We start from the raw sequence: 21,320 nt of genomic DNA on the forward strand, positions 1-21,320 counted from the left end.
AAAAGAAAAAGCAGAGAGACTTTTCTTAGATACTAAATTGCAATTAATAGTTATATGAATATTAATTGAAATTCACTGGTTGAAAAAAATCTATGTAAAGTGCTCTGAAAATAGTTGGGGAAATTTAAAGGTGGAATATGAATATATATATATATATATATATATATATTCCATGATGGAATTGTTACTTTTTTAGGTATAAACTGATAGTGCAATTATATAGAAAATGTTTTTATTTTTCAGGGATGCCAAGTTGTAACACTAAAAAAAAATCTAGGAGTGAAATATCATATTTGTAACTTATTTTCAAATAGCTTAACAAAAAATTCTATATTCTATACATATAATGTTTTATATACACACATACAAAAGAAGAAGAGAGAAAAATGTGGCAGAATATTAATAAGGCTTAATCTAGGTAAAGGCATACAAGTGTTTATGGTACCCTTTTTCAACTTCTCTGTAGGTTTGGAAAACATCATGATAAAAAGTTGAAGAAATTAGATCTGTATGCTTTGCTCTTAAATGTTATATGAAGCTAAGTATTTTCATTTTCAGTTGAGTATATTATTGGCTATATTTGCATATGCATAATTGTTCCCTTAAAAACATACTTTGTTTTTCTCTGTTGGCACAAAGGAACATTCACCTGATACATTTATAATCAACCATGGCCAAGTTCAGCCAGGACTCTCTGTGTAGCTTCATCTGTACCCTCTCTAATAAGGAGTTTTATGGCCATGTGTTTCATGCTTCTCCTGATGTGCCCCTTTACTGTCCCTCTTGCTGTGATGTTTCTTCTTATGGCAAATGTTGCCTTTAGCATCTTTCTTGGCTGCTTGTTCTTTCATCCACTGCTTAATAAGATGATTGTGAGGGCTGACACAGATTCTTCTGCGCTTGACATGAAGGCTGCCAAGAGAAGAAAACAAAATTACCAAAAGTACAAGTAAATAAAAACTCGATGAACTTATAGGCAGTTCCCACTTGGGGACACAGCGTATCTTAGAGACTGAATCCTAAAGTTGAGGACCACAAGGATGAATCTTGACTACACAGCTTCCTGTGGTTTCTCAGACGTCTGCAAAAAGTACTAAAAGGAGGAGAAGGAATTGGAGGAAGAGGAAGAGGGGGGAAATTATGTGAAAACAATTCTCTTTCCTGATTCTGAAGCATCCAACCAAACCAGTTCCTTCTTCACTGCCCACCTCAAGCACATCCCCCTCCACAAGGGTTTTCTAAAACTTCTCAGGCGAAATGCCCTCTTTCTTTGAATCTCCATGGTGGTTGGTTACCTTTCTTCTGGCACTTAGTTCTACCTGAGTACTTTTCTCAGATTCCCTCCTTTCTCTGTGGTGTTATGCTCCTTGAAGTAGGAATAGTCTGGAAGTGTCTGGAAAAGGCCTTGTTCAAAGCAGGAATTCGGTAAGTTGCAGATACAAAGTGGAAATTGTTCAAAATAAAGGCAGTCTGGTTTTGTTTTAACAAAACAATCAATGAAAATGTTCCAGACATTTGTTAGCATTTTAACAGAGTATAGATCTACCATAATATCTCAGAATTAATTTTTGTTTTGATTTTTCTACATGAAATTTTGACATTGGATAGGAGAATCCCAGAGCACCATTCGCAATTTCTGGTAACTGGAAGAATTTCTAGTTACAAAAGATTGTGACTTTCAATTCCCCACCAGATGCCACCCAGCTCTTATTAAATGTTGCAGATCTTGCAAGCTCTACCTATGCAGTATTTCTCTATCTGGATAAATTGAAATCCTTGACCCTTTTCTTTGGGGAAAAAAGCAGGCAGATAGAGAATAGGCTGCCATTTCTCCAGATGACCCAAGAAGAACCATCAGCTAATGTGGGGACTCTTAAAATGGTAGGAAAAGTTGGGAAAGGCTTGAATGCACTTGACCATAATAAAGCCAGAATGTGGGATTACTAATTTTTTTTTTTTTGGTCTTTTGTCTTTTTAGGGCCGCACCTGAGGCATATGGAGGTTCCCAGGCTAGGGGTCGAATCGGAGCTGTAGCAGCCAGCCTATGCCACAACCATAATAACATGGGATCCGAGCCACATCTGTGACCTACACCACGGCTCATGGCAACACCGGCTCCTTAACCCACTGAGTGAGGCCAGGGATCGAACCTGCAACCTCATGGTTACTAGTTGGGTTCCTTAACCAATGAGCCATGATGGGAACTCCTGGGATTATTAATTTGAAAAAAAGTGAGAATAGGAGGGCAACGCACATTCCCTAAGTGTATTAGAAAGGTCTTCAAAAGAAAATCTACCTCACTGTGGTCAGTGAAGTTTGCCTTAAGCTGTTATTGGAGAAAACTTGGCTATAGCACTCATACAGAGGGGAAAAAAAACAACAAAGAGCTGGAGTTCCCTGGTGGCTCAGTGGGATAAGGATCCCGCACTGTTACTGCTGTGACTTGAGTCGCTGTTGTGGCACAGATTTAATCCCTGGCCCAGACTTCCACATGCCACACATCTAACCCCAAGTGTGATGTTTAAATTTTGTTGGATATAAGGTCCTTTTGAGGAGCTTAAAAAATCTATGGCCCTTCTTCCCAGGAAAATGTCACATGTTCATACCCACAAATTTCAGGGAGTCTATAACCCTTGAACTGAAGAAAGTCTATCAGTGGACATCTTACAAACTCTTCCTCTGAGCTTCTGAGAACCTTGTCTTGGAATAGTGTTTCTCAAAGATAATGGATGGATTCCTTTGAAAGGAGGAAAAATGTATACTATATCTTAGAGAATGGTCTGCAGGACCCAGCTGGATAGAGTCTCCTGGAGACTCCAGTAGGACAGAGTCTATTTTGTTACTGCTGCATCGCATAGGATGGTGCTTGGTATATACTCAAAAGTCCGCCGGTATTTTTTGAATTCACTGAATTAATAAAGAGGTTCCCTGGTGACTCAGGAACTCAGACGTCAGCAATTTGTTGCCCAAAGGGCTCATTAGTGTCACTTGGAGCCATAAGTGGTATTAAAACCAACACTCCTGGGAGATGCCTAATATACCTTTATTTTTATTTGAAGGTACCAGATGCTTTGGAGTTTGGGGAGAGCATTTTATGGGTAGTCCCACCATTGCTTTTGAGAGACCTTGGACGTATATACCGTTCTGAGCGAAGAGACCTGGGTTCACATCCCACTCTGGCCATTCGCTAGCTGTCTGTCACCAGGTGAACTATATAATCTTCCTGTGTGACATGAAGATAATCTATGCCTTCCTCACAGCATTATTGTCAGAACTCAGATTTGCTAATTATCAATGCATTGCCGATTTTAGTCTCTGTGGAGGTGTTAAGTATATGTAAGTTCAGAGTTTTGAAAAGCTAAGCCATGGGTGGGGGTAGGAGGGCTGAGCGGGTTCACCATAAGCAAAAGCAAAGGTGGGCACTTGAACTTGATTGCATGCAGCACTCGTGACCAGTACGGATATCTCTGCACTTCCGTTTGCATCTTACATTCACTCCTGATGAATTCAGAGTAAAAATAACAGCAACCCATTACTTGCCTGGAAAAAACTTATAGTTAAATCCATGAAATAGAACAGAGTCACCTCTGTTCTATTTTTACTTACTTGTTCACTCGGAATGTCCCTGTTCTGCTTAGGAAAGTCATGCGCATTGTCTGGTGACAAGGCATTTAGGTCTCACCCCAGCACTGTGGGAGGGCTGCTGTGGGGCTCTGGACAGTCTGAGACAGAGGGAGTGTGCATTCATTCCACCCTCCCCTCCATTGTTTAAGAGATTATTTGTATCAGGTAAAGTCTCCCCAACCTATTGTTTGTTCACTGGCAGAGACATGATCACCCTGCAGGTTTAGACCTTCCTGCTGCGAAGAGCACTCACATGACAGCAGCCAAGTCACAATCCCCATCCGCTCTCTGAAGGCGACATGTATTCACTCTTTCTAGAAGCCTTCTGGAAATATGATGTGAAACCTCAGTGCAGCAGCTGGAGGCAATGGGAAGTATAGCTGAAAGAAGAAAAGCAAGAAACGTTCAGTCTGACAGTTCACAGAACACTGGCCCTCATCTCGAAGCCTCCAGAGAAACAGGTTGTTCATTCACTTGAACAAGAGGCAAACACTTACAGGGGACTTTGGGTATGCAGACCCCAAGGGCCAGACATGTCTCTACTTTCTAGAACTTACACTCTATTTGGGGGAGATAAAACTAAGCACAGGCAAAGGCACAAGACAAGGGAAAAGATGAGAAATAGCTCTAGGCAATGATGTTAGTGGGTTGCAGCCAGACTTGATTAAAGAAGTGAGGTGGAGAGAGTGGCTTGCTGGCTGAAAAGAGAGTGGCCACGTGGGCCCCCAGAACAGGTTTGAAATTTACACACACCCCCTCCCCACTCCCAGGTAAGGACTTAAGAGAATCTTTAAGGATTTGGATGAGTTGGGAGAAATGGAGAAGAGTTGTCCAGGCTAAAAGAAGCACGTAGTCAAGAGTTCTGCGATAGGGAGTTCCCACTGTGGCTCAGCTGTAACGAATCTGATTAGTATCCATGAGGATGTGGGTTCAATCCCTGGCCTCACTCAGTGAGTTAAGGATCTGGTGTTGCCGTGAGCTGTAGTTGCAGATGCTGCTCAGACCCTGTGTTGCTATGGCTGTGGTATAGGCCAGCAGCTGCAGCTCTTACTCGACCCCTAGCCTGGGAACTTCCATATGCCGAGGGTGTGGCCCTGAAAAGAACCCCCCACCCCAAAAAAACCAAAAAGTTCTGAGATAGGAAAGCCCAGGGCCACTTTGAGAAAAAGAGAACTGAGTGGCTAGGAAGCTGGGTGATGGGGGACATGGTTCAAAATATAGACTGAGGTCACACCATTGAGGCCTTGAATGTCAGGCTAAGGAGGTTTACCTTCTATGAAACAGAGTCCAGAAACAGAGAAAGGAGAAGAGTTTTAGGAAGAATTTGTCTTGCAGTGATAAGTAAGTGGGGATAAGTGGCAAGTGACTGGGGCAGAGTCAAGTTAGGAGAAACTTATGTTATCCAGATATAAGAAGGGGGCTGCACAAATATGAAAGGAAACTTAATCCCCTACTAAAAGGTATACTTGCACATTCCTACCTGCCACATGCATGCTGTGTTCTATGCTCCCATTCCTCCAAGTGGGTAATAAAAAAAGTTGAGGGGGGCACGCTTGCAGCATGTGGAAATTCCAGGGCCAGGGATAAGAACCCACACCATAGAAACAACCTGAGCCGCTGCAGTGACAACACGGGATTCTTAAGGATCCGGCGTTGCCGTGAACTCATGTAGGTCGCAGACACGGCTTGCATCCCGCGTTGCTGTGGCTCTGGTGTAGGCCGGCAGCTACAGCTCTGATTAGACCCCTGCCTGGGAATCTCCGTATGCCAAGGGAGCGGCCCTAGAAAAGGAAAAAAAAAACACCAAAAACAAAAACAAAAACAAAACAAAAAGGCACATATTGTAATGAGTCCATCTATATGAAATACCCAGCATAGGCAAATCCATAAAGATAGAAAGTAGATTAGCAGCTGCCAAGGGTGGGGGTAGGAGAGAATAGGGTTTGACTGCTAACAGGTACACATTCTTTTTGGGGGGTGATGCAACGCTGAAATTAGATAATGGTAATGGTTGTACAGTTCTGTGAACATACTAAAAATGACTGAATTGTATATTTTTAAATGTACAATTATATTTTAATTTTGAAAAAAGTATGACAGGAGAACAGCACACTGGTTGTCCTTACATTTATTAATGCATTCATTTCCTAACACTAATTGTTTCTTTCTTTAGCTATGCTGTGTTGCCTATTCTCCAAGTCAAACTGTTTTAATATCCCAAGCAAAGTTTTGGGTTTATTCATGTAACCAACCATTCATTCACCCATCTGGATATACAGGAATTATTATGTGAATCATATAAATGAAGTACTATCTATATCTGTCTATGAGATCTTTTATAGTGAATCACTATGCTAGACCCTGGGGGTAGAAAGATGAAGAGTTACTACTACACAGACCACTGCTATTAGTTGTGATCCAGGCAACTATAAAATATGAAACATAGGCATTCCCTGGTGGCCTAGCATGTTAAGGATCTGCTGTTGTCTCTGCTGTGGCTCAGGTTCCATCCCTGGCCCAGGAACTTCTATATGCTACAGACAAGGCAAAAAAGAAAAAAGAAAAGAAAACGAAACAGACTTTCAGAAGCATTGCTGGGATTAAGAATCATAGGCAAATCTATGCGTTTAGGAATTTGAGTTATCTGAGTGCTGCCATCACTTGAAGGCACAGTTTTAAGCGAGGAAAGCACCCAGGACCCATTACGTACTTAGTATACCGGATTAAAATTCTCAGCTGTAAAGGTAGGATGGGCTCACCTGGAGATCACTTAACCTACTTCAGATTAACTATCAAAAGGCAAGAGAAGGGCCAGCATTTATAATGTGTTGGTAGATGTGACTGGTGTCCTAGTAAGGCAGTAAGAAATATAAAAGGCCAAGAAAGATTGAATCTTTTGAAGAGTGCACAAGGAGTTAAACAATGAAGACTCTTAAGAGGGTGGTGTGGATTAGGCAAAACTAAGATTATTTTAGATAACATTGCCCCCTAGAGGTTTTCTCATGTAGCCTCCTATCAGAATTTTTTTTTTTTCCCCCTCTTTTTAGGGCTCCACCAGGGGCATATGGAAGTTCCCAGGCTAGGGGTCAGCTACAGCCACAACAGATCTGAGCTGCATCTATGACCTATGCCGCAGCTTGTGGCAATGCTGGATCCTTAACCCACTGAGCAAGGCTGGGATGGAACCTGCAACCTCGTGGATACCAGTCAGATCTTAATCTGCTGAGCCACAATAGAAACTCCCAGAAATATTTTCATTTTTAAAGAACCATCTGGGGAGTTCCCATCGTGGCTCAGTGGTTAACAAATCTGTCTAGGAACCATGAGGTTGCAGGTTCGATCCCTGGCCTTGCTCAGTGGGTTAAGGATCCAGCGTTGCCGTGAGCTGTGGTGTATGCCACAGACGCGGCTCGGATCCCACGTTGCTGTTGCTGTGGCTCTGGCATAGGCCAGCAGCTACAGCTCCGATTCAACCCCTAGCCTGGGAACCTCCATATGCCTCGGGAGCGGCTCAAGGAATGGCAAAAAGACAAAAAACAAACAAACAAAGAAACATCTGGAACTTCCTCTGATTTCAGTGATGACTATAAATGTAAAAACATTTATTTTTGCATTTCTTATATTTTTGAATTTATGCTCATAAACAAGATTAGTCCATACTTTTATCCCCAGACATCATCCTTGAATGTTTTGGCTATTAAGGTTATATTAATCTCAACAATGAATTCGCTTTCTCTGTTTTTCTATTTTTTTTAATGAGTTTGGTTTTTTTAATTTATTTATTTTTAAATTTTAATTTTTTGGGGGGGGCTTTTTAGGGTCTCACCCGAGGCACATGGAAGTTCTCAAGCTCGTATCAGAGCTGCAGCTGCCGGCCTACGCCACAGCCACATCAACACCAAATCTGAGCCGCATCTGCAAACTGCACCGAAGCTCAGGGCATCGCCAGATCCTAAACCCACTGAGCAAGGCCAGGGATCAAACACATGTCCTCATGGATACTAGTCGGGTTCATTACTGCTAAGCTATGCCAGGAACTTCTGTTTTTCTATTATTTGAAAAAGTTTGTGTAAGACAAAATTGTCTACTCCTCCAATGTTTGGTAAAACCTCTAAAACCATCTAGGCCAAGTGTCTGTCTAAAGAAAAGATGTTCAACTCTGATTTAATTTTCTTAAGGAAATTAAATTAAATTAGTTACATGTTCATTTAGATTTTCTGTAACTTCTTGAGTCAATTTTGATATCTTGGCTAAGAAATTGTCCATTTCATTCACAATTTCTAACGTTTGTCCCTGAAAGAGTTCAGAATATACCACCCCAAAATATACCTCTCTGGCATACTGATCATTTTAAGTTAAAGCCACTGAAAAAAAAAAAAAAAAAACAGCATATGTAGAAAGGGCACTCTGACTGTCCTAAAAGCAAGAGAGAAAACTTCCAAGCAAAAAGTACTCTCACTACACCAAGGGAAGAAAGAAATCTTTAGCAGCTGAGAGTTGTACCACCCCACTGTTCTGGGTGAAGTAAAATAGTGTCTCCAGAGTTCCCGTCCCGGCCTAGCAGATATGAATCCGACTAGGAACCATGAGGTTACGGGTTCGATCCCTGGCCTTGCTCAGTGGGTTAAGGATCTAGCGTGGCTGTGGCACAGGCTGGTGGCTATAGCTCCGATTAGACCCCTAGCCTGGGGGTGGCCCTAAAAAGACCAAAAAAAAAGTGTCTCCACCCCACAGGAATTTGAAGCCAAGAAAGATCTGTACAAAGATTGTTAAACTAACACGTCTCTTCCTAGTCACTTTTCCCTGTTTTTAAGTGTCCCAGCCCAAGTTCTTTTGTATTCTTATGTTTTCACAATTATCACTTTGTCCAATTTATAAGCCATAACTCAACTGCAACTTTGGGTCTTCCTTTCCTTGTTAAGTCTCCCATTAAATAAATGTGTATGTTTTTCTCTTGTTAATCTGTCTTTTGTTACAGGTGCCCTAGTAAAGAACCTGGAAGGGTAGAAGGAAAGTTTTTTCCTCCGCTACATCACAGCATTACCTTACAGTGTTTGAAGAGGCAGTTCCTCTGCAAAGGAACCGTTCAAAAATGTGGATCTAAATAATAAAGAAAATGTTTATAAATTTACATATATAATTTGCTTAGAAACTAAAAAAAATGCATGCAACTCAGGTTAAAGATGAAATCATAAAATATTTATTCTGGAAAATAATGGAGATACTACTTATAACAGGTGGGATATAGCTAAATTTAGCCTAAGTGCATTTATTGAAAATGCAAACATGGTAAAATAATTGAGTTGAATTAACGACTCTAGGAAAGGAAAATCGGAGGAAACTAAAACAAAGACGGGAAAAAGACACGAGCACGACGCTGCTGCACTTTCCGGCTGTCGCGCTGCTCGTATGTGTAGGCAAGGCGGCCTTGGAACTCGAGGCGACGTGCGGGAACTCAAGCCACAGCCCATGGAAAGGGAGGAGGCGGGGTGCGGGGCGACAGCCACGAGCAGTGGGTGGTTCTTGCTGTCATTTGCACTTCGTTCCGCCGCTTTTTCGGCCTCTGCGCCTGCGCAACCTGCAAGGCGCCACAGGCAAGATGGGGCGGTGTTTGTCCCACCGGGTGTTCGGTGCCTGCCGCGCAGGGAGCGCCCGGGAGCGGACTTGTGGTTAAGTGTAACGAGGACTGCGCCTCGGGGAGAGTGGAGTCCCGGGAACCATGGCGTGGCGGTGGCGTTGTTCCCACGCCCAGGATGCCAGCCTGCGCCAGCCTTCCCCGCCCGAACCGCAGGCTGGTGCGCGCTCGGCACGGACAGCCCCAGGCGGAGCGCGAGCCCCACCTCCACGCCGCGGCTTCCGTGGCGCTGGCTGCCTGGCCGGCGTGCAGAGCCAGTCCTGACTAACCTCGGGCTGTCCTTCCTAGAACTGTAGGAGAAAATTGGTTGTGTTGTGCGTGTCTTTCCTACCACGCTAGTTTTTGTTTCATCTGTTAGTTTCTGATGCGTGTAGTTAAAAAAAAAAACAAACTGTCGTTGAGTTTATGTCAGATTATTATTATTTTTGGCTGTGGGGTGCAATGCCTTCATGTGGGATCTTATTCCCAGACCAGAGATTGAACCGCAGCTGCCAGTGAAAGCGTGAATTCTACTAACCAGCAGAGCACCGGGAAACTCCCAGTTATGTCTTACTCTTTTTTGCGGGTCTCTTTGTTTGTTTTTGCATTTTAGGACCGCACCCGGGGCACATGGGGGTTCCCAGGCCAGGGGTCTAATTGGAGCTACATACAGCAGCCCGGCCTACACCACAGCCACAGTAATGTGGTATCTGAGCCGGGTCTGCTACCTACACCAGAGCTCAGAGAAACGAGGGGTCCTTAACCCAGTGAGCGAGGCCAGGGATGGAACCTGCAACTTCGTGGTTCCTAGACGGATTCGTTTCTGCTGCGCCAGGATGGGAACTCCTTGTGGATCTTTTTACCTTTACTTGGAATTATCACTTGGGGTTTTATTTTCAAACACATGCAAGTACTCGTGGTCTGCAGCTAGGATTGGAGTAGAAACACTAGCTTCAGGTGCCAAATTTAAAGGGGTGCCAAAAACCCTCCTCAGCAATCAGGAAAAATTATATTTTAATGCAATATGTTAAAAAATAAGAATTAAGAAGTTCCCTGGTGGCCTAGCAGTTAAGGACTCCACACTGTCACTGCTGTGGCTTGGGTTGGATTCCTGGCCCAGGAACTTACTCATGCCTCGGGTGCAGCCAAAAAAGGGGGGGGGGGGGGACTAATACAAAAACTCTGATGAATAAAATACTACAATTTTAAATAAAATTAAAATCTGACCCAGCACTTGCACGACTCACCTTGGTGGCATCACTTGCCTCACCCTATTCTCAGTACTCAGTGGACCTTCTTGGTGAATTATCCTATTTATCCTTCTGTAAGATTTCTCTAGTGCTATTATAGATTTTTGCTTAAATTCTATTTTTCTGATGTTCATAACGTGATGCTAAAATTTGGGTTAGATTTATCTGCTTTATTTTGTGTCCCTTTTATCATCTTTTTTTTTTTTTTTTTTTCCTTTTTGGCTGTTCTGGTGCCATGGCAGTAACAACACTAGGTCCTTAACCTGTGGAGCCACCAGGAAACTCCTATCATCTTTCTTCTTTTTTTTCCCCCCTTTCCTTTGGTTGGGTTGATAAGTTTTCTACATTTTATTTTATCTTATTTTATTTTTACTGAAAGTTTGGGCTTGGTTAGGTCAAGAAAAATCTTCCTGGAGAAAACAGCAAAGCTGTCTCATACAAATGTTTTTGAGTTTTTGAATCATTTGAGTAAATGCATTATTTTACTAATGTCAGTGAAATGTGTAAGCATTTACTGAGTGCCTGCTTTGTGTCAGTCATTGTTCCAGGTACTGAGTATACAAAAATTAGTGAGTTATAATACCTGCCCTTGGGGTCCCTACCATAGCAGATAACGTATGAGACTGTGAGATGCTGTTACCCTTTCCTTCCTAGGAGTTTTCCATATCCCTGGTTTATAAGACACCAAATTCCTAATTCTCTTAATTCAGTCATCTCTTTGTATCCAACTGAAGACATTATCTCCTGCCGCTTTAAATTTTCTCCTTTTCCTTTTCTCATTTCATTCAGCCACCATTTATGGTTACTCAAGCTGTTAGTCCATCCTGCACTTGCAGCCAGGCATAAACACTTGTAAATTTTACTCTCTGAATGTTTCTCAGATTTGTCTCCCCGTTTTCATTTCTGTTCCATTGCCCAAGTTCCAGGCCTCATCAGTTTGTTCCTGGCCTGCTGAGCTTCCTAGTTGCCTCCTTTCTTCCAGTCTTGCCCTTTCCCTGTGGATCTGTGGTCCATGGCACCCCGTGCTTCCCTGTCTTTACCGTATATAAAATTAGGGATTAGATGAGTATGTCTTTTGACTGTGAACTCCCTCAGGATATCTTTATACCCATATCACATAGCACACTGCCTGGCATTAGTGCTAAATAAATGTCTCCTGAGCTGATCTAAGCTCTGTTGTGGTATTATATCTTGTTTCATCTTAACTTGTTTTAAGTCTTTAAAATATTTAAATGTTTTTCTTAAAAAAATAAGATTATCAGTTTTTGGTCAAGGCTTATGTCCCAAATGTCCTAAAGCTGCACAGTGCTTTTCAGAAACATCATCCCCCTACCCTCAAGTAAATAGGGATCTTCAATATGATAAGTCATTTGTCTATTATATTTTAATTTTTAATTTATTTTTATTTATTTATTTATTTATTTTTGTCTTTTCTAGGGCCGCACCCATGGCATATGGAGATTCCCAGGCTAGAGGAGTAATCAGAGCTGTAGTCGCCAGCCTATGCCATAGCCACAGAACACAGGTTCCGAGCTGTGTCTGCAACCCACACCGCAGCTCACAGCAACGCTGGATTCTTAACCCACTGAGCGAGGCCAGGGATCGAACCTGTAACTTCATGGTTACTAGTTGGGTTCATTAACCACTGAGCCATGACAGGAACTCCATATTTTATTTTTTTTAATATGATATCATTATCTCATTAAAAGTGTTATCATCTGTTTTAGTAATTGTAGTGTTATCACCACTGATTCTGTTGGTTTTGAGTTGTCATCATTGTTCCCAGTATTAAGTATGGTTGGGATGGATGGTTAATTTCCCACAAATGACTTGATTTTATGTCTATGTTCCAATTTTGGTTACTAACCAGAAGATTTTAAATATTTCCTTATTCAACACTAGAACACTGCACATCAAACAGGAGTTTCCGTCGTGGTGCAGTGGAAACCAACCCGACTAGTAACCATGTGGTTTCAGGTTTGATCCCTGGCCTCGATCAGTGGGTTAAGGATCTGGTGTTGCAGTGAACTGTGGTGTAGGTCGCAGACACAGCTCAGGTCCTGCATTGCTGCGGCTGTGGTGTAGGCCAGCGGCAAGAGCTCTGATTCATCCCCTAGCGTGGGAACCTTCATATGCCATGGGTGTGGCCCTAAAAAGCAAAGATAAAATATGTGATATTAAAATTATATTCTGAGTTTTAAGGAGAGGTTCCTTTTGATGTAGAGAGGTGAACCAGCTTCCTCTCTTACTCAGATGTATTGCTACTCAAAGTGTGGCTCCCAGAGCTGCGGTACGGTATACCTTGGGGGCTTATTGGAAACGCAGTTTGAAAAGCACCCACATGAAGAACACTTTACAGAACAGAGCAAAGTTACATGTCATTGATGGAGAAAATTCCCAGGATAAAGAATAAGAAAGATTCACTTGGCTGCTCTCAGTATCTCAAAGCTATGAGTGCAACTTAAGAAAGGTGGTAGGTATATAAAAATAATGTTCCTAATATGGTTGGTTTGGGACACACTTCCACTTCCAGCGAACTTCACACCTTAACAGAGCCACATCACGCTATGGGTGCCTACAACCAAAGGTGTCCACTGCTGTCCCCACATAGGCAAGAAGGACTCACCAAGCCATGATGCATGAAACTGCTGTGCCCAAATAAAATATTCCCAGCTGCTTTTGAGAACCCTGAGATACCGTTTGGGCAATGGAGAATGAGTTTTTCCATAGTAAATCTGAAGACATTTGGTCACCCGTCATTCTTACATCATGGACATTCAAGTGGTCGGGGTAGTCTTGAAAGGTGTTGGATAATTTTGTGCCCTAGAGACCTGCTCACAGGCATTACTGCACAGTCATTAGGCATGTGGTTCAAGTCCTGGCTCTGCCGCTTACTAGCTCATGTTGGCGAGTTACTTCTCTGTACCTCAGTTTCTTTATCTGCAATATGGAGATGGTAATATCACTTACTTCATAGGGTAATTGTAAGCATTATAAGAGTTTAAGTGCTAGAGCAGGAGTGACAAGTAGTAAACAATAAATGGAAACAGAAAAGACATCATCTGGAGGTCAGTATACAGCTCAGTGCCAGCTCCATGCTACGTATCCAGGTGTCTAAATGTTTGTGGAATGTGTTCATTGTCAATTTATTGCCCCATAGGTTCAAATTCATCCTCAATTGCCTGTTTTATGAAATTAAGAAGGGCACTTGTAATATAAGTGACAATCACCATTGTTTTTGTTTGTTTTAGGGCCACACCCACAGCATATGAAAGTTCCCAGGCTCAGGTCTAATAGGAGCTGCAGCTGCTGGCCACAGCCACAACACCAGATCACCATATCGAATCTGTGACCTACACTGCAGCTCACTGCAATGCCAGATCTTTAGGATCCTTAACCCACTAAGTAAGGTCAGAGATTGAACCCACATCCTCATGAATACTAGTTGGGTTTGCTACCTGCTGCTGAGCTACAACCAGAACTTCTGACTATTACCATTTTAAATTGCAACATTAAGCTTTTGATTGCCAAGGCATCCATTTCAAAGGCATTCACAGAATAAACATTGCCAGCTGCACAACTAGATAGAGAGCTAGCCTGCCCCATTCTTAAAGTTCTCCTTTAGAAACAAACTCCTCTGCCTCCTTCCCTGCTAAGAACTTTCCCCTGCAAACTGGAGGGCAGATTGAGTGATTTATTTTTTATTTTTTTGCCGTTTGGTAGGTAATAGCAGTGTCCTCTCCAGTGAAGTCTGGATCTCAGCTGGGCAGGGAAGGGGTGCAGGTCTCTTCCTTGACCACTCTATTTTGTCCCAGGAATGTCTGCTCTTCCTATATTCTTTAGTGTCCTCTTCTTTCTAGCCTATCTCTTACTATAGTTGATAATTCGTTTTATTAAACTTTCCCTGTTCAAATTATTGTCTGGTTTCTGTCTCTTAATAGGACTTTGATAATGAATGAAACTTTAATGTTTGAAATTGTTCCAGAAAGTTGTCTGTTAAGATGAACAATGCAAACTTTTAAAAAATGACTATATGTGTTGAACAGATATGCTGCCATCTATAATCAAGTGGAAAAAATATAAGTAAAACAATACGTAGGAGTTCCCACTGTGGCTTACTGGGATCATCTTGGGCGCGCTGGGATGCAGGTTCCATCCCCAGCCAGGCACAGTGGGTTGGGGATCTGGTGTTGCCTCAGCTGTGGCTTAGGTCACAACTACAGCTCAGATCTGATCCATGACTTGGGAACTCCATGTACGTCGGGGCAGCAGGAAAAAAAAAAAAAAAAACCAGCAATATGTAGATTGTGATCTGTGGTTTTTGTGATTTATAGGAGATGTACATTTGGACATTCTGGTGTCTGAAATATAGGTCATTCAGATGTCCAAAATATACTCCTAAATAGATTTGATCTTCAACTATATGTGAGTTTCTGGCTTACAGCTCTCCAAACCCTTGTAATTTCCTTGGTAATAAGAACAATGGGAGAATCTTTTAAAATATTTGGTTTCTTGTCCACAGTGCCTGAAAATACTTCAAAGCTGTAGAGGCAAGATGTTTGTCATTATTCATAACAATGCCTGGCCACCACAACTGGGTTTATGTTCGTGAATGTAACTTTTGCAAAGCACCTAAAGATTGGTTGCCATGGGCAACCAAATCACAAATAGAGGTTGGAACTTTCAGTCCTATCCCCTGATGTCTGAGGAGGAAAGAGAGGCTAGAGGTTCAATCAGTCCACTGAGTCAATCAATCACCCCTATGTGATGAAGCTTCCATAAAAGCAAAAAAGAAAAAGGAGGGGGTTCAGAGAGCTTCCAGGTTGGGGAACTAGAGTGCTTCCACATGCCATCAATCTGGGCCCCACGCTCTATGAAGACAGAGGCTCTTTTGTTTAGGACCTCACCCTGTGTGTCTCTCATCTAGCTATTGATTCGTGTCCTTTGATATCCTTTGTGATAAATCAGTAATCTAGTAAGTAAACAGATTTTCCTAAGTTCTGTGAGCCGTTCTAACAAATTAATCAAACCCAAGGAGGGGGAATTGTTGGAACCTCCCCATTGTTGCTGGGTGGGTCAGAAGTACTGGTAATAGGAGTTCCTATCATGGTTCGGTAGTTAATGAATCCGACTCGGAACCATGAGGTTGCAGGTTCGGTCCCTGGCCTTGCTCAGTGGGTTAAGGATCTGGCATTGCCATGAGCTGTGGTGTAGGTCGCAGACGTGGCTCAGATCCCACATTGCTGTGGCTATGGCATAGGCTGGCGGCTGCAGCTCTTATTAGACCCCTAGCCTGGGAACCTCCATATGCCGAGGGAGCGACCCTAGAAAAGACAAAGAAAAAAAAAAAAAAAAGAAGTACTGGTAACAATTTGTGCTTCCAACTAACATCCGAGGTGGAGGGCTTTCTGGTGGGGCTGAGCCTGCGAAATCTGATTCTGTCTCTAGATAGTGTCGGAATTGAGAGGAGTTCAGTTTTGTTGATGTAGAGAACCCCCCCCACCACCACCCACATACACATGTTGGAAGTGGGACCAGGAACCCTTCATGGTCCTAATTATGTTTAAAAAATATATGTGGCTATATATGGTTAAGAAGTTCCTCTAGTTCATATAGTTAGAATTCTAACCTAGCCTTTTGGAGTCCAGAACCCAGACTCCTCCCAGTATGCCAGCATTTCTTAAACTGGGTTTTGTAGATCTCTGGGAGGGGGCCCTTGGATGGGCTCTCGGGGTCCATGAACTCTCCAGACAATGCCTATGTTTAATATGTCATCTCAGTCCTTAATCAGACATATTCTGGACCTTCTGGAAGAAGCACTTGCAGGACATTTGAATTTAACTTTAAGTTCATGCTAGTGTTTTTATGAAGTCAGATACTGCCTTAATTGTCCCAGGCCAATCAGAAGAGAATAGAATGGAATTTCAAAACGGGTTCATGCTGATAAGGGAGGGGAAAATTATACCATCATGGTTCAAACAGAAGAAGTTGGTGGGGAGAAAACACTTCTCATTCTAAATAGCATAGTTTATGCACATAAAACTCAAAACCTACACCTCAAGAATCAGTGCTATATTCATGTTTGGAATGGTGATTTTAGTTTAGGCCAAACATAACTATTATATTAAACTAATATTGTTACATTTAAATCTTCTTGGCTTTGTAGTTCTGTTTTTATTTAAAATTTAAATTTACTTTTGTTTGATAGTTGGTTTCAGGGAGCCGAGGAGATGCAGGGACTTGAGAAAGGGACCTTGCCTGATGGCAGAAAAACCCGAAGGCAGGTTTCTAACCAAGGAAGGGAGCTCACCTGAATGGTACAAGCCGAAGGTGGGCTTCTGGTCAGGATAAAAGCCTGCCTGAATGGTGCATGCTGAAGGTGGGCTTCTGGTCAGGATAAAGGCTTGCCTGTATGGTGCAAAACCAAGGGCAGGCTGAAGCCTGCCTGTACGGTACAAGCCAGTACAAGCCGAGGGCAGGCCTGAGGTTACACGGCTCTCATTTTGATGTTGATGGGGAAGAATTGCGGCTTTCCTGGGAAAACAATTTCCATGTTTGCGCTGGAGAACATGGATTGTTTCTCGGGTGACTTAGTCTTTCCTGTTGTTTTATTTGTTATTCAGTTTTTTCCTCAGTCTTTCCTGATTATTTGCTTATTATTCTTATTTTCCATTCTTATTTTCCTGTGGTGATTTGTGATTTAACAAAATTACAACAATAATATAATAAGAATTTCATCCTGAAGGACTTTCCCCTATTCAAATCCAACTTAATTAAAACATAGTGTTTATCTACTAACTAGTTACACAGTAAACTTTAGAGTTAGGATTTTAATGAAGTTTATAGAAGTTAGACACATATTATTCATGAAACCTAGCTGTGAGTTTTGTCCTTGATTTTAAAAGCTTTTAAGTCATAGCTAGTTAAGTTGGTTTATATTTTCTTACACTGTCTCCCTGCCATAACGCTTTAAAGATAAGCACTAGTCTAAAAACAAGATTTGTGAATGCCAAATTCTTGTGTCTGTGACCTCTTCAACTTGCGGAGATTGACTGGCTATGGGATGATTTGTACTGAGTCTCCTCCTTTCCACATGATGTATTGTACCTAATTGCCCTTAAATTGTACTCACTAAATTTAGTTAAAACAACGATCTTAAAACATGATGTATAGCTGCTGTACCATGTAAAATTTAATCAATGTACTTTTAACACTGATGTAATCTGTAGTTAGAAACTCTCTATATAATCAACCACTTATGCCAATAAAATTTGAGCAGTCCAGCGCCCTGAAAGAAGGGACAAAGAGGCTGTCTCCATGTGCAGCCACCGACGCTGTCCCTCTCTTTCAGGGAAAGTGCACTCCCTGGCAGCCAGAGCTGGCCTCCGGCAGTTGGTGAAGATATATATATATATATATACACACACACACACATATACGTACACACACATACATATATGCATACAGATATATATATATATGTACACATATATAGATATATATAAAGGGTTTATACCTTGTTTTATGTTTATACATCAAGTGATACAGGGAAATAATTTAAAATTAATTGAGAATAAGAGAATGTTTTCATTTAAAGGGGCTTGTATATGTATATAAAAAATTTACAAAGACTGCTATTATATCACTCTGCTTCTCTAGACATAGAAAAAAACATTTAAAAAAAACCAACAAACCTCTGAACTACATTGTAGGTATGATGATTGGGTTTTTTAACCAAATCTAGATGCTTAATCCCACAATGTTTTTGAACTCAGGGACCCTAGGACCTATTGTTTAACTAAAGGGCACATTTGACAAAAAACTGAAGGGCAGAGTTACTGGGCACATGTCTGGACTCTCAGGAACCACTCCAGGAGAAATGGACTGTCCCAACTTTTAAGCACGCAGTCCTCCCTAGTGAGTCTCCTATGATTAAAACAAAAGATAAAGTTTTCTTTTGGGATGTAAGCAGTAAATCCCTAGCAAGTGTCTCTAATTAGGAGCCATCCTACTCTGAGAAAGTTAAGTTGTCAGAGAAAACCAGTTTGGGACTTAATGAAACAAAATCCCCCAACAAAAGTAGGCCCCTAGTCTATAATGTGCAATAAAAATAGCAAGGCCCGCAAAGCCCTAGATTGTGGCTTTAAGTAATCTGGCTCTTGGCCACTGAATGATAGACATTTTTATAGACTCAGAATTGAGTTCTGGGAGCCAGCAGCCACAGCAGCAGATGTGGAGTATGCCCTGTGTTTGGATAGAACCCAGGGATTTTCATCATGGGCAAGTCAACGGCTTCCTGGTTTATGCAGAACATTTTGGGAATGCCAGTTACTGAGCCATCACATCAGGATGGCCACTTCAGTCACCATTAAGATGAGAAAGCATTTAATGCCTTGAGAGACAAAATGCATTTCTCAAAGTTCCAAACTGGCAAAGGCCACTTCCCTATCCCCTCCCCCAGCTGGAGACAATTGCCAAGGCCACCTCTACCTCCTTCCCTGCCAACCTGACCTTGCCCCAGCCTGAATCCCTTAGAGCTTCCCACAGGGCACCTGAGACACACAGATGCTTGAATGGAAGTTTGCCCAGGAAAGCAGTGGGGTTGCCCCTCTCATTTCCACAGCTGTTCTCTGGCCTCCTCTTCATGTTCTAATCCCAACATCACTTGTTTTTAAATGGCAGAAAGTTGGGGCTTCTCAGACAAATGTGATTTTCCTGTGGCCCAAACTGCCTTAGGAAAAGCCCTAAGGCTAACCCAAAAAGTTACTGTTGGGTCTCTTCAGCTCGCTTTCTTATCATCACCAAATAGTTCCTTTTCAAACACCTCTGTGTTTTGCTGTCCCACCCTCTCTGCCAGAACTCAGTCCCTTGCAGACCTTGGCCTTGGATCTGGCAGGGCTTCTCTCATTACCCTCCCCCTGCACCCGCCCCTCCCTCCCTCCCCCTCCGCTTCTGCAGAAGGGCCTTGGCTACTGCTGCTGCTGCTGCAGGGACAGATAGAAACAGGCCAGGAAGCTGAAGGGGGAGGTGTGTATGCCTTCATATCAAAGCCTTACATGAAAAAAAAATTGTGTTGCCAAAACTAGGAATAAGGCCTTAGCTAGTAAACTTTTGGGAAACAATGGATGTGAGTCCTAAAATTTCAATGGTGACATTTTCCACAAAATTTACAGAAATATAAAATGGCAAGCTTTTTGTCTTGATAAGATAGATGGATAGAGAAGAAGAACTGATTATCCAGATTTTTCCTGTGCTCAGCAATACAAGCTCAGTACATTGGGGCAGTGTATTGGAGTCTCTAAGCAAATGCCTACAGAGGAGGAACCAGGCAATTAATAAGTTGATAGCCAGCTTCAAAGAAGGGCAGGAGCTAGTCTGCTCTAGCCATTTCTTGCCAGATATAATTTTTCAGAAGAGTCTCTAAAATCCAAGTTGTATGTGTGTATATATGAGTATGTGTATGTGAAATCATTTTAAAATACTGGCTTAGTTTTTTTTAAAAGCAAACCAAACAAAACTTACATTTTACCTGTTCTGAATTTAGAGAATCTATTCAGGGTAAATTTTCAGAAAAGAATACAGTAGAAAAGAGTCTTATCAGTCAAGTATTAAATACTTATATTTACGGTTTCCTGAACACAGTAGAAAAGATTGTCTCCAGTCCAAATAGTTATAATCTCCATATGGAGATTATACATGTATGTGCTAGCAACTCACAATTGAAGTTCTCTTTGGAGTTCCCGTTGTGGTCCAGCAGAAACAAATCTGACTAGGAACCATGAGGTTGCGGGTTCAATCCCTGGCCTTTTTCAGTGGGTTAAGGATCTGGTGTTGCCATGAGCTGTGGTGTAGGTTGCAGATGCGGCTCGGATCTGGTGTTGCTTCAGCTCTGGTGTAGGCTGGTGGCTACAGCTCCAATTTGACTCCTAGCCTGGGAACCTCCATATGCCTGGGTGCGGCCCTGAAAAGACAAAAGACGAAAAAAAAAAAGTTCTTTTTGATGTAATTTGTATGGTTCAGTCTCCTTTATCCTGTATCCCGTTTTTAAGATCAGATTGAAATTTTGGTTTTCAGTGTCCACAGACCTGACTTTGTTCAGATAGCTTGCAGCTTACCAGACCATATACTAGAAGGTTGAGTTGGTCTTATTTTCAGGAATATGTGCACTTGTATTCAGACAGTTTAGCTGGTCAGGGTGAGGGGAGGGAAGCAGTTGAATAATAGGGGATTTTCCCCTAGCCTCTACCTGGAGATTTTTCTAAGATACTGTTATCAGAAAAAGAAGCACTGCTCAAAGTTGCACTGGTATGGTAGGATCTCATCCTTCTTGTGGCTAATTACTGATATTCCTGTTCAAATGAGGTTCCTTCCTGAAGTTGCCTCTTGGAGATGAGGAGTTAAACCTATGCCATTCTCATGTAGATAACTGGAAATTCCTGCCCCTAATTGCTGGAGTACCTCACCCCCTCCAGCTCCAACTTGGAAGGCAGCCCCCCTCCTTCCACCGGAGGCTGAGATAGTCAGCCCCTCACTCACCTTCCGAGGGATGAAGAGCCACACAGGCAGCCAAGGCCACGAGAGCAAGTCCTGTGTGCTGCATTCCTGCCCAGCCGCTCAGCAGCACCGCAGGTGAGGCTGTAAGATCAGGAAATGAGGCTAAAAGTGTCCTTGGTTGCAGAGAAAGAGCGAGGAGGAAAGCCAGCCAGAAAGCCCCGCCCTGGGAGGTGCTAGGGTACCTGTTTCTCATGTTTCTTTCCTTGAGACCAGGCTCTTTCTTAAGAAAGATGTTAGTGGTGATCTGACATCTGGTGAGGTCCTAGTGGATTGAGGTG

The 21,320-nt window shown here is 42.3% G+C and overlaps 1 protein-coding gene across 1 annotated transcript; it reads right to left on the minus strand.

Moving 5' to 3' along the window:
- Positions 1-219: 219 nt before the first annotated feature.
- CCL28 (C-C motif chemokine ligand 28) lies at positions 220-21,095 on the minus strand. Its single transcript, NM_001024695.1, is given in 3 exon segments — positions 220-912; positions 3,878-4,004; positions 21,025-21,095. Coding segments are annotated over 3 exon segments (384 nt in total). The 5' UTR covers positions 21,089-21,095; the 3' UTR covers positions 220-719.
- Positions 21,096-21,320: the final 225 nt, after the last annotated feature.

This window comes from Sus scrofa, chromosome 16, assembly GCF_054392235.1.
Source record: "Sus scrofa isolate SSC_HxYL_T2T_F1_AM1 chromosome 16, Sscrofa_HxYL_maternal_Yorkshire_Landrace_v2.0, whole genome shotgun sequence".
Lineage (NCBI taxonomy): Eukaryota > Metazoa > Chordata > Mammalia > Artiodactyla > Suidae > Sus > Sus scrofa.